The sequence below is a fragment of the Eptesicus fuscus genome, chromosome 8 (assembly GCF_027574615.1).
Source record: "Eptesicus fuscus isolate TK198812 chromosome 8, DD_ASM_mEF_20220401, whole genome shotgun sequence".
Lineage (NCBI taxonomy): Eukaryota > Metazoa > Chordata > Mammalia > Chiroptera > Vespertilionidae > Eptesicus > Eptesicus fuscus.
The window spans coordinates 83,753,953-83,768,233 of NC_072480.1; the positions used below are offsets into that span (position 1 = coordinate 83,753,953).

General features: G+C 43.1%; 1 protein-coding gene across 1 annotated transcript in view; it reads right to left on the reverse strand.

The window, feature by feature from the left end:
• The window catches only part of UNC5D (unc-5 netrin receptor D), a 502,716-nt gene extending 488,899 nt beyond the window's left edge, over positions 1-13,817 (reverse strand). The window contains exon 1 of the mRNA XM_008146184.3: positions 13,715-13,817. Coding sequence (XP_008144406.1) covers positions 13,715-13,817 — 103 coding nt within the window. The remainder of the gene's footprint in view (positions 1-13,714) is intronic.
• Positions 13,818-14,281: the final 464 nt, after the last annotated feature.

The following is a 14,281-nucleotide window of genomic DNA, read 5'->3' on the forward strand; positions in this document are numbered from 1 at the left end:
CAGGGCAGGTATCTGGGTTTCTGGCGGTTCGATCCTGGCCCCGTCAGGTCTTGTGGGGGAGGCACTCAATGGATGTGTCTCTCTCACATGGATGTTTCTCTCTCTTCCTTTCTGCCCTCCCTTCCTCCCTTCCATTCTCTCTAAAATATATATATATATTCAGGTGAGGATTAACAACAACAAATGCAGCCCTGGCCAGTGTGAATAAGTTGGCTGGAGCATCGTCCCATATACCTAAGGGTCACAGGTTTGATTCCTGGTGGGGTGTATGCAAGAGACAACCAATTAATGTTTCTCTCTCACATCGATGTTTCTATCACTCCCTCTCCCTTCCTCTCTCTAAAAACAAACAAAAAACATGCAATAGTAACACAGATGAAACAATACCAGGTATGAAAACAATGGTGAAGACTTTGTACACTATAATATAATTTAAATATATCTTTAAAAAAATCAAAAGTAAACTATGTTCCAAAGAACATACATATCTGTTTAAACTATTTATAAAAACAAGGAAATAAGCACGGAATGTGAACGTGATGACTTCCAAAGGAGAACCTGAGCGGTGAGTTCAAGGGAAGCTCAGATAAATGTTGATTGTGCTCTACTTCTGAAGTGTGGTGTAAATTCACAGATATCCATTTAAATTTGATGCTTAAACTATATTCATATGCAACAATGAATAAATCACCCCATGTTTTACAGCATTTGTCTCTAGTTTCACGAATAAGGAACCACTGGGAGCTGTGAACGAAATGGTAGTGTTAGAAAAGCTGGCTTTCGGAAGAATTCCTATGCCTCGCTTCCTACAGTGTCGGAGGTGTACCAGCTTCCCTGCACACTTCTTTTAGCCACAACTGTGGTGCTGACTAGGATTTTGCCCTACACTGTAGGAGTAGGTACAAGCCTACGTACTTCAGACACCGAGACCAGCACAAAGATATTAATCCACTCATCAATATGTTCACTTATCGCTTATTGTTGGGCCTAGGAGGCATTAGATGAGGGGTAAAATAGGAATCTCCATTTGTGGGCCCTGTGCTTTTTTCCAGAAGAAAAACATATGGTATACCCTCCAACTCTGTTCTTAAAGTCCCTTCCCTTATTATATAATGTTTCTTATATAATCTCATTCCTTCTATTAATTCCTCAGTGCTTCCATCCTAGCAGGAAATGTCTAGCTCTGAAAGGTGGAATGTTCTGTGCCAGCATCTAATTTCACTCACCCACGTCATTTGAGATCCAACGTGGACCGATAAGGCCTAATGCGGAGGGGAAGGTGATTTGTGAGCGGTCACCTTCACCCTGTACACTTTTGCTCTGATAGGGATTCTTAAAGATCTTCTCTAAATATTAAAAAAAATAATAATAATCAGTTTCTACAATTTTACACCATCAATGCACTCATTAAGTCAGTGGCTCTCAATCTTGGGTTCTCAAACTGAGAATCACCAGAAGAACTTAAAAAAAAAAAAAATCAGTGGGTCCTGCCCGCTGAGGTTCTAACTTGATTTTTCTGAGATGCAGGTCCTGGCATCAGCTGACTGAAGACGTCAGAATTACACTGTTTATCTTTCGAATTTAAAATATAATCATGTGTATTTCTACAAACAGGGGCTGCATTAAACTTTTAGTGGTCACCTTTCAATCTATTATGTTTCAAAAAACTGGTTAAATGTTAAATGCATGTTAAACTATAAAATATCAAGTTTTAAAAATATATTTTGTATTGATTTCAGAAAGGAAGGAAGAGAGAGAGAGATATAGAAACATCAATGATGAGGGAATCGTGGATTGGCTGCCTCCTTCATGCCCCCTATTAGGGACAAAGCCCACAACCCAGGCATGTGCCCTAATCAAGAATTGAACCATGATCTCCTGGTTCACAGGCCGATGCTCAACCACTGAACCACACTGGCCAGGCTGAAATATCAGTTTTTAAGTAAAAAGAAAAATGAAAGCTAATGCTGACCCACATTGAAAGCACCTGTCTATCATTTTCTCACTTAACCCAATATTAGATGTTTAACTTTCTGCAAGTTTAAAAAAAAAATGGCTTTGGGTGATAACCAGGGATTTAAAAATTTTAAACCTGACTACCATTTCCAGCCTTGAGATCCTTCACTGATAATTGCTTAAAATAACCAAACTCTGAATATTTTGACACCTAATCTCCAAGAATCAGAAGTTTGCAACACCCTCCGCGTCTTACACTTCCCCAGCAAGGTGGCTTCAGCATGAATAATCATGACAGAGGCACCAGAGTGTATAAGTTCCAGCTCAATTACAGGGAGTGCTTTTTGCAAGCTCCCCTGGCCTTCAGAGATGCAGAATTCACTTTAAAATTCACAACAATAGGGAGTACATGAGAAGAAGCATCCGAAGCTTTTAAAATCATATCCACTCTCTCTGGATGCAGATTTACGGCCTTATGGGGGCATTATTGGTATGTTGCGGCCAACCTCAAAAGCTTTCTTCTAAGCAGCACAAGTCAGCGCTTGTGTTCCTTAAAATCTGCTCCAGCCGGTGTCCATGGCGCCATTTCAATAATACCCCCTCCTAACAACAGACCTGGCCACCCATTCAAATTGGAAAGTTTTACCTTCTCACCACAACGTAAAACCAGATGTAAACAGAGAATAGTGAAAATTGGAAGTAATTTACTTATCCAGATAAGAATTAATAGCTGTGTGGTTAAATACCATTCTAAAGTTACTTCCTTGGGTAAGGCGGAAGGTTCCTATTCTAACTCATGGCACTAACATCCCATATTTATTAGCAAATATGAAGTGAATACATTTTTCTATGTGTACATCTACTAGTGGGTTCATACTGACCAATTTTTATTTATTTTTTTACCAAGGATGCAGAATTTAATTCATTGGAACAAAAACTTAAAATTTACACTAAATTTCAATACAAATATATAGCATCTATAATATAAACCTCTTTTGCAATATTAATTAGCTCTGCTACACTGAACCAACTTGAGTCTTTCAATATTCTATGATTAAGAACACAACCAGGGGGGAGGGGGAGTGAGGATCTGTCCTATTTCAAAGGCATTTAGAAAAATATAAACGTAAAAGAAAAACAGCCTTGAACAGAAGGGTAATATGATCAATAGTCTTTAGTCTTCTGGTATCTTTTTCTAAAAATTTCTTTGTGCCTCCATTGATTACTGTTGTTATAATAGTCCCGAAAAAGAAAGAGGCAGGAAAAATGAGACTGTGAAGACCTGGATTCAGGGGCCAGCTCTGATAGAAATGACCTCTAAAAACCAAGCAAGTTACGTTGCTTCTTTAGACCTTGGTGGTTCATGTGGAGAAATGGGCTTTGGCTTAGAAACTTTAGGGTCCTTTTCAGCAATATAATTTTAAGATTCTTCTTCTTCTTTTTTTAATATATTTTTCTATTGATTTCAGAGAGGAAGGAAGAGGGAGAGATAGAAACATCAATTATGAGAATCATTGATTGGCTGCCTCCTGCATACCCCCTACTGGTGACCGAGCCCACAACCCAGGCAAGTGTCCTTGGCCAGAATCGAACCTGGGACCCTTCAGTCCGCAGGCTGATGCTCTACCCATTGAGCCAAACCAGCTAGGTCAAGATTCTTCTTTACAAATGGGAAACAGATACATTCTGTGATCAAATTAGTGTGTATCAATTGGTAAATAAAAGGCTACTTAAATGCTTTCTATTGTCTTCTTTCACACCATGCTCCTCCACAAAGCTAGAGAAGCTTTACATGCATTGCCCAAAGTTTAAGGAAATGAGGATTAACTGATTCCCTGAGCCTTTAAATCTCAACAAAATGTGAAAAAGTCATTTGATTTGAGACAAACTGGAAGTCTGAATCTTGTGAGTTATGAGCCTAAGGTTTTGTATTAAAATCATTTGAAAAGACTCCAAGTCTGGAAATGTAACATGAAATGTCATATATATGGTTTCTATTAAAAAAGAAAATGTCAATCTAGCAACTGCGGGCCTGGGCACCCACCTAAAGTCACCTAAGCAACAATGAGCCCAGGCACTGGAGGGATTCCTAACCCCTTGGGCCAGTTTCCCCTCGTCCCAACTCTGTTGCTATAGTTGCACAGGTAAGCATTAGTTTAGAATGACTGATTTAAGAGAAACTGATACATAAAATGAAAGTTCTTTTATTGTTGGTACACTGCTGAAAATGCTTAAGCCACAGTTACCAGTATCATCTCTGAAGTCACACTAGCCTTGACCTGAACATTCTATTTCCAGAGCATTTTTTTCTTGAAGGTTTTGAAATATATTTAAAATGCCAAGAATCGCTTCCCGAAATGATAAAAAAAAAAAAAAAAGTACTGCGAGTAAATGGTACTGAAAACAATAGATAGCATCATAAAATGTTAGAGTGGGAAAGAGTTTTAAAAATAATCTAGTCACTTCTCATCTGAGACATGAAAAGAACCAGGGGGAAAAGTGACGTGTTGAAGGGCACGTGGTCTTGAATTGACCAGCCCGCGGCGATGCTTAATTGAGAAGGGAGTTTTGACTTGAGAAGAGACAGGGAGCAAGAGGAGACGAAGAATTGGAGGTTAGATGGAAGATACGTGGAGAAAGAGAGAAAGGGCAGTGCCTGAATGAACAAGCTGATGTTCAAGTCAAAACTGTGTCTACACCTCAAGTTTAAGTGTTATTAATGCCTTTTAAATTAATAGCAGAGAACCTTAATGATATGTTTGCTATAATGATGATGTATGACAGTCTCCTAATATATAATACATACACACATATCTATGCATTGAAGCACTTAGCACCTTGACAAATATGAATAATTGGCTGTGCGGTGATGGTCTTCTTTGCGGCAGGATGTGGTATGATAGGGCCGTCGTTTCCACATGCTATCCCAGAGGTCACTGGGCACTTCAACCTGTCCGCTAAATGTGAGAAAATAGCCAATGTGGTGTGTTTTTTCTCCAAGGTGAAAAAAATATATAATGACAAATTTTTATCCAGCTTTATTTCTTTAAAGCAAACCCCAAGTGCTGACATCCCACCCACACACCTCACACTGACTAAACCTGTAAACCTCCTGATTGCTTTTTTTAAGGGGAACAACTTAAGAAATTTCCGGATGCAAGTTGCTGGCAATCACTGCAGCTTCTGGTTCCAAGACGGAGGGAGACACAGGGTTGTCTGTTTAGATGCAGGAGAGTTGAACTCATTCCAGCTCCTTTCAAAAGGCTAGTAACACACATTTCTCTGGCAAAGAATTTTATTTTGGGGGTTTGTATTTCTTCCCTATCTCTTCTAAAAAATAGGTTAGACCACTCATAACGACACATTGATGAAAATTGTTATTGGAAGGCCAACTGCATTGTGCCACTACACTGCATTACAATACAAATTAAGACTTGATAATCTTGTTTTATAACTGTACACAGAAAGAATAAATAAGGCACACAGCACGCAAAATTAATAATAAAGACAAGTTATTTGGTCAACTATGCAGATTGAGGAGCTAGTGTTATATTTCTAAAAAGTATTTGGTATCCATAATGGCATCATTAAAAATAAAACTACAAAACTAATTTGTAATTTTACCTACTTTAATGAACACTTTAATTCCTTTTCTTTTTAAGAAAATATTATTGTTTAGCAAGCTTCTCAGAATATTTTACATACCACCATTCCATACTATGGTATACCATTTTAAATATATTCAAAATTCTACTTTCCTCCAATCCCTCCTGACACAGCTCCTACCGCCCCTTTTCCCAGATGGAAAAAATATGTTTTTAACCTTGAGAAGCATAACGGCATGTATACCAAGAAGAAAACAGGTATCATTTACAAATGTGTATTTATTTGTTTCTCCTATGCTCAGGCATCCAGAGCCCTATCTCAAATGTAATGTCAGAAGACTATTGTATTGTCCAAATAAGTGTAATTCACCTATCTATAATAATAAATGCACAATATGCTAATTAGACCGGATGTCCTTCCAGACGACCTTCCAGACAGAGCCGGCGGCCAGAAGGAAGCTGGTGCCGGCAGCCTGGGGAAGGAAGGCCTACCCTTGCATGAATTTCATGCATCGGGCCTCTAGTTTGGTAATAAAAGAGAACAACATGGTAAGAAAGTAAAAAATGTCCAGACACCATTTGTGGACTCAGCTTCCAGTCCCCATACTGTTTATTGCTACCTGTCTGTCCTTGGTTGAAACATTTCTAAACCTCAATGCCATCATCAGGGTGGATGTGAAAATACAAAGTGACCACAACTGTCAATGTACCTTAAAAGTGTCAAGTTTCATGCAAATGAATTATTTAAAACAGCAGACCATGATTGTGTCACATCATATACTTAATCATCTATCTAGAATAGCAGTCCACCTAGGAATGTAGACTTTACAATACGTTAAAAAAACAAAATGTAAAACCCTCTAACAGTTATTTAATTTTCTCTAGCAGCTAAATGTTCCTGATGCTTTACCAAAATAATAAGTAGATTTTAGAAATTTTAAACTTTTATACCTTAACATAAAAAGGTTAAAGTAAATATATATATAATTTAGCACGTGCTATTGGACAAGCGCTGCCAGGTGCTGAGTAACAGTACATAATGGGTAGAGATGACTGTCTTATGACAAAGACCCCACACGCCAGCTCCTACACCACATGTGACTATAACAATCCAGCTGCTTGGGGACCATCAAGACCCTGAATGAATGCTGCTGTTTGTTTGTTTTTAACCAACTGGTTTTGTTCTACACATAACTATAGCCTACCTCCCTCATTATCCTATACTCTGGATCATTTTAAGTGTAGCTCCAGTTAAGAGATACAGTAAAATGAAGGAACATTGAAGAGGGCGAATAGTGCCTCTTCTTTAACAAAAACCTTGGGCAAACTGTTCAACTTCTGGAGGACTCAGTTTCCTCTTTATTACAGGAAATTAGTTAGATGCAGAGGTAAGTCCTCAACTACTTCAAAATAAAACTCAAGAGTTTTAAAGTATTTCATTTATCTTTACAAATGCTGAAATTAAGACATTATATTGCACCAGAATGGTGCTCCCTGAATGTCTATTCGTTTTATGAGTGGTTGTATGTTTGAGTTAAAACTGACATTTGTGTTGGCATTTTTTTTAAATAGTCACACATTGAATTCCACTTCATACTGGCTTCCAAGTAAAAAACAATATTGAAAATAAAAAACCTGAATGACTATCATCTATGGCCAGTGGATTATGTCATCAGGGAGCGTGGCAGAAATGCAGAATCTCGGGTTTGCGAAATCAGAATGTGAATGTTAATAAGATCGGCAGTGACTCAAATGCACATTAACATTTGAAAGGCACTGATTTGTGAGTTTCAAATATTACCAGCTTAGCTTCCCTAACCCATGATCATTTATTTGGTTCCCCCACCTCTCCCAGTAGATTTTATTAAATTAAATTCAAATAAAGATGATAGTTTCTAAATAAGTACTGTTGCAAGCAGAAGCCACCAATCACTTTCAAACAACTCTAAACAACATGCTACAAATGTATTTAGAGGCAAATCTGCTCATTCAATATTTAGTAAATAAATTTGCTTTTATAGTAAGTTCTCAAAATGTATGAATGATATTAAACATAGTTATCCCACTACTGGTTGGGTTCTTGAAGTAGTCAGAAGGATTTCTCCACTTTGGTCTCGTGAATCTCCTGCTTCCCATGCCTGCCTGCCTGCCAGTCAACTACTTCTGGAATGTCTGCAATGTCATTTTCCCTTCGACTTACCTGACTGAGAAATTACATTTTCAATTTGGGTAACAACAAAACATTTGTCTTTTCTTAGTCAAGTTGCGCTTGTCGCAGTGATATTTTCCCACATAATTCCTCCTATCCTTACAGGGCTGGTTTCCAAAGGATCCGTGTGCCAATGTCTCCCTCTGGGGAGGAAGTCTCTTTTGCACTTTATGAACCAGAAACGTGGGAGCAAATAGTCAGTATCTGCATTGAGTGGAGCTGCACTGACCTCACTTGAAAGACAGCTTTCAGCTTTGCATTTCCCTTATTTATGAAGGAAACCGTCAGAGGAACTGGTCATATAAGAAGAATACAATCTTCACCTTACTCTTGTCTTCTTGGAAACAATATTAGGAAGTAATGTATGTCCTGTAGCCGTCTGATGTCTCTGATGTCATAAGAGAAGCATAATACATGCTTATCATTTTTACTTTAGCCACATAAACAAAACTTTAATATTTCTGCCCTCCATTTTTAGTTCAGTGTAGGAGGGGGTGGGTAGGGATGGGAGGGTTAAGGACACAATATGCTGTACACACCATACCACACACAAACCCACTTCCCAAAGAAATACTCCAAAAGCACAACAGAGTTTGCAATAGACTTCTAACGCCGTCCAAACTGAACACATTAACACCCGCCTAATTCTGACAATTATCTACACACGGCATGTGTATGCGCACAATAAGGCCATACGATGCAATGTGGCACAAACAATTAGAAGTTCTTTTCAAAGTGGAAATGCAAAATAGAATGAATATCTATTTTCTATAAATGAATCCAGCCATCTGCCTTGCGAGAGCAGCAGCAGGAGTACCCAAAACAGCAGAAACAGCAGCCTCTGGTGTTAACAATCTATTCTCAAATCTCATGCTCCACATTTTGCCAGCAAACAAGGCTAAAAATATAAGACATGCAACAAATAGTCTCTTGGGATCTGCCATTCCATGGATGGTGTATTCAATCAGAGTAATATTTTTTGTTGAAATTCAAAATTGGAAAAAAAAAAAAAAAAAGCAAGCTATCATATTAGACACGGGCGTTCGGAATGTTAAGCGTGAATCCAATCCCAAAGTATATTAAGCTGAATGGTGAGAGGGTGGTTGTTTTCACACAACATAAATCTCTGAGATTTATCTGAATATATTTATAGATTTATTTAAGCTACTCTAAACTCCTCTACAGCTCTCACAGTTATAGAGATATAATTTTAGTACTCTGTCACCAGAATATCAGGGGCATTTTCTTTTCGGCGCAGTTTAGAAAATTGGCATTGCTGTAGACTCTAGGGCTGGCCTACGTCGGTTCAAATCCAGGCTCCTCCTCATGCTAACTCCATGGTCTTGAGCAAGTGATTTAACCTCTGTGTGCCCTTCTTTTCCTACCTTAAAAATGAGAAACTAATATTATCTTACAGAGTTAAGACCTAAATGGGCTCATATGTGTAAAGCTTTTAGAATAATCAACGGCAGACACTACAGGCAACAATTACTATTATTCTTTCATAATCAAACAAGGCTGCAAAAATGCTTTCTCGTAAAAATAAGCATAATCTAAAAAGTGTAGCAGACGATGGCCGTTGTCATGTCAACGGTGGCCAAGTAGCCAGTGAAGGGGGTGAGCAGATAGGTGTCTTTATCTGGAGTGCGCAGTCGAGAATGACAGAAGAAAGTTTCCATCACGCTGTCAGTTCATGAAGGCATCAGGATAAGGAGGACAGAAGAGAAGACAATGACAGGGCTGGTCAAGTAGCACTGTCTGGAGTGTAGAATAGTCAGAATTAATGGCAAAGGTGTAATCAGAAGCAGGGCACATCTGGCCTTTCTGTGAACACATGTGCCCATCCACTAAGAGGACACCTGCATCACCACCACCACCACCTTCCTTTCTCTGTACACCTGTCTTTGGATTACATTTTAATACATGGGATCTGGGTCTCCAGCCTCTGTATTAAAACAGGAGGAAGGAAAGTCTAAGGGAAAGGTATCAAATATTCCCCATCTCCTGAGAAGCCAATTTTTAAATTTTTTTTTCTTTTTTGATTAAGGTATTACATATGTGTCCTTATCGCCCCATTGCCCCCCCCCCACCTCCCCTCTCATGCCCTCACCCCCCTGTTGTCTGTGTCCATTAGATAAACCGATTTCTTGATGAATCTTCAAAGTTGGCACCATTTTAAGTTGTATACTATATTTCGTAGAAGGAGGACAATAAAAAAAACAAGTTTATAAGTCAGTGAGGAGATAGACAAGTGTGTCCTTAACTGATAAGACAGCAAGGTCGGGAGGGCCTCCCTGATTGAGTGAGAAGGTCTGGAGGGAGCTCCCGGAGCATTCGTGGGGCTCCGTGGGTTTTCCTACCCTATTGGTACCCCTTGAAGAACCACAGACCCACGGATGGGCCATTCAAATCATGAGGAAGGATGGAGGGGCATTACTGTTTGTCACAGTCAAGACCATGGCAAAGTGTGACAAGTGCTGCCGCTACAGAGCCAGGTCACAGCACTGAGACACTTAATGCAAACACTCTGTCGGGTGGGAAAAGATGGAGCCTCCGGTCTGCTCAAGCTCAGAGCACAACCCAAGAGTCAGGAAAAGACAAGCCTGGCAGGAAATTGAGAGAAAAGACTCTTTTCGTGGAGCCCTATAGAAGGGCCGTTTTTTGAGGAAAGGGAACGGAATGAGGAAAAGAGGTGGGGGTGAGTCGGGATATGCTAATAACATTCATAAAGGAGAAAATGACTATAGATTTAATACTGTATGAACTAGGTAGATAAGGAGACTTAAGCATGCACATACCATATGACCCTATTATGCCTATAAAATAAGCATGTGCTTCTCTTGCCCTTAATGCTTTACTACAGTTATTGTAAGAAATATTTCATTGACAAGGAAAATTTTAAAGCAAGGAATTGTGCAAAAGCTCAATCTGTCTCCCTGCCTTAATTTTTTAAAATATATTTTTATTGATTTCAGAGAGGAAGAGAGGGAGAGATAGAAACGTCAATGATGAGAATCATTGATCGGTTGCCTCTTGCACGTCCCACACTGGGGAACCAGCCCACAACCCAGGCATGTGCCCTGACCTGGAATCGAACCATGACCTCCTGGTGCAAAGGTCGGCGCTCAACCACTGAGCCACGCCGGTAGACTAGGACATCTTATGAACAGTATCTAATACAGGATCCCAACCAGAGCAAAGGCATACTCCTTGTTGCAAAGAACAGAAACCAATTAGTACGACAACATGATGTAGATTCAATTAACACTTGGCAGGTCACGAATAACTTTTAAACAACCTTCTTTTAAGTTGGGAAGTGTTGAAATGTACAGTAAACGTGGCACAAGAGTGCCTTCCTTAGAGCACGCCACCAGTCGGGAACATAAATCCAAAGAGGCAAGTCTTGCTTACCAGGGAGAGAAACAGAACACTGCTATTTGGGCCACTACTGGTTTCTGCAGACACTCCCTTACCTCAAGTATCTTCCTCTCTCATTATATTCAGAGCCTATCATCAGAAATCCCCCTCTGAGCTTCAGAGGGTTTTACATTAAGTGTGGAAAAGGAAAGGGTGAAAAAAAGGGGGGAGGGAGGTCATTGGTGCAATCATGAAAACAAATAAATGAGGAACAATTGTAAGGAGAATGCTACTGAATTGTTAAACATTCTTACATCCTTGAAGCAAATGGCGTAATTCTGTAAGTCCTGTTAAGTAGGAAAGGCAGATTATCTTGGTTCAAATCCACATGAAAAGGTTTGCAGAAGAAAGAACGAGTTACTTGAATAAATAAGAAGAACCTGGGGCCAGCCAGAAAGAGCCTGGTGAGACTCCTGGGCCAGCACGCCACAGAGCGCACCTGCCCTTGCTTTTACTGAATGGGCCCCCTCCCTGGGCTGGGAGAACTTAAGTAGCATTAAAACACACCCTGCGTTCTGAGCACTCCAATTGTGCCCACCTGTCCAAAGCCAGGTACACGTGGCTTCACAGGTTTCACAGCCTGCTGACTGAAGAATCTCTGACAGATGCTAAGGGTAATGGACTTCATGCCCCAGAAAGTAAAATATTACAAGGGAAATATTAGTCAGATGTAGTGCTTCCACTCCATGTGTCTCGAACATTACTACGATCTATGTCACACATTTGTTGTAAATAAGCCTGCAGAGTGTACAGTATGTTTTCCAGGAGACCTTTAGAGAACAGCTTGCAGACAAGAGGTGCTAGCCTTAGTTTCACAGCCAGCAACACTGGAGCCAAGAGGCTCCTGGCATGCCCCCACTTCTTGTTTGGGGCTGGCTTCAAGACAGCTCCACCAACCAGAGTCTAAGGGGTCAGGACACAGTCAGTCACTGTTAGGTATTGGTAACTCGTACATTTAGGTCAACATCTAGAAGAGAAAAGGCCGGCTTTTCCCCCATCACAGTAGATTGAAAACAACTCGGAGCTGACTTTGCAAGGAGGCTTCTCAGTAGTAAATGAAATGGCTGAAGCTTGTGCTTCTTCCAGCAAGAAAAAGAGAACCATGCCTCCTCGCTGTCCCTCAGTGTGCAATCACTGAGGCGCCTTTGTAAACCTTTCCTGCTTTTTAAAAAGCCTGCTCCATTTAAAAAAAAAACAAAAAAAAAAAACTTTTTAGGAAATGCAATGCAAATAGTCACTGAACAGGATCATAAAACGGAAAGCCTCAACCTACTTTTTAAAAACAATCCCTTATTCCAGACAGCACGGCTGCTTTTAACAAGCCGTTAGCTTTTATAAAAATGAGATTATGTTGCTTCTTTTGTGACCGTCCTCAGCCCTTCCCACCCCTTTCAGTCTCGCGGCCACTGGAGTCTGTCCAGGATGGCCAGCAGAACAGAGGGGAGGTCGCCACATCAGTTCCATCTCTCAGCAGACCAGCATTTAGGGACATCATTTAATGCAATGGCATATTCTAAGCCTAATGGATGCTACCCGGGGAACGGGAAAGGGAAAGAAGGGCGGGAAGGTGAAGCTTCCCGATTGTTTCAAAGGTAAAGCCACAATACTCAAGCTCTGTGCCAAATGCCTCTGATCAGCTTCCAAACAAGTCCGCGGTATTGGTCTCTAAGTTCACGCTCCCTGTCCTCGCTCAAGGTGGAGCCGAACCCAGTCATACAATTTCCCTCTGCTGGAGTCCAGAGGATCCAGGAAAACGGGGTCTGCGTTTTTAAGTCGGGAAAGGCAGCGGATTCCCTGCTGCTCCGTGGGGCCCCGCGCTCGCGAGCTCCCGAGCTGGGGTAGGCACCCGGTAGGGAGGACGCGCCAGCGAGCGGCCTCGGGCCAAGCGCTTCTCCGCGCCCCGCACTGAGGGCGCAGTTACACGCGGGCGGTGCGCTCAGCTCTCCCAGCTCCCGCACCCACGCAGCCTCCTCAAACGAAAGCCCGGTGCAACCTAAGACCACGGGCTAGCGTCGCCCGAGGGGTGCAAAGCTTAGCGGACTTCGGCCCTGGTGCTACTCCCGGGAGGGAAAAGGTGCCCTCTCCAAGCCCACCCCACTGAGACTCCCGTCACCAGACCCCTCTTCCCAGGAACTCTTGGGCACCACGATGGGCGCCCACCCAGGAGCGATCTCGCTTTGGAAGGAAGTGGAGAAAACGGGGGACAGCGAGACTGGGAGGCAAAGAGGTGGGTACTCCAGTCTGCAGCAATTGGGGAGGGCTTGGGAAATGCAGCGAGCCGGGAGAGTCAAGGGTAAGGGACCCGTGACAGCAACCTGTAGGATTACGCCTGGTCGCAAACTTGGGGTGGGAAGCAGTGGTCCTCTCTGAGGTCCTCCGCCCGATTCCCACCCAGCGGGGCTCGGCGCGCGGAGAGGCGCAGGGCTCAACTTGGGAAGCCAGCGCTGTAGGTGTGGGTCCCGCTCGGTCTGGCCGGCGCCCTCTCGCCTCGCCCCCAGCCCCGCCGCCCGCTCTGCCCAGCGCTTACCTCGGGCAGCCGCAGCCCCCGCCGCCCAGAAGCAGAGCCCCAGCCACGGGAGCCACCGGCGCGCTCCTCCCGCGCCTTCTCCTGCGGCGGCCGCTCTCCCCATGATCTTCGCCCGGTTCCCGAGGACGGTTCCTCTTCCACGCCCGGGAGCCCGGGGTTGCCCGGCGAGCCCGGGGCTGAGCGAGCAGGTCCCGAGGGTCCTCAGCGAGTGACTGCTCCACGGCCGCTCCCTACAGCAGCCGGGCAGGGCGCACCGAGACGCCGCTGGCTGCACACCCAGAGCAAGAGCGCGCCCCCATGGCCTCCCACGGCGGGGCGACCGCTGCCGCCGCGGCCGCTGCCGGAGTCGCTGGCCGTGCCCGCCGCTGCCGGGTCGGGCACTACCGAGTGCAGAAACGAGTCCGCATCGCTAATGAGACCCCCGCGGCCGCCCGGGCTCCGCCCCTCCGAGCGGCAGCCAATGAGCCGGGCCGGGGCGGGGCGGCGGGAGGGGCGGTGGCCGGCGGCCGCGCGGGGCGGGAGGCGCAGGTGAGCCCTGCGGCGACCGCGCGCCCCCCAAGGTTTCTC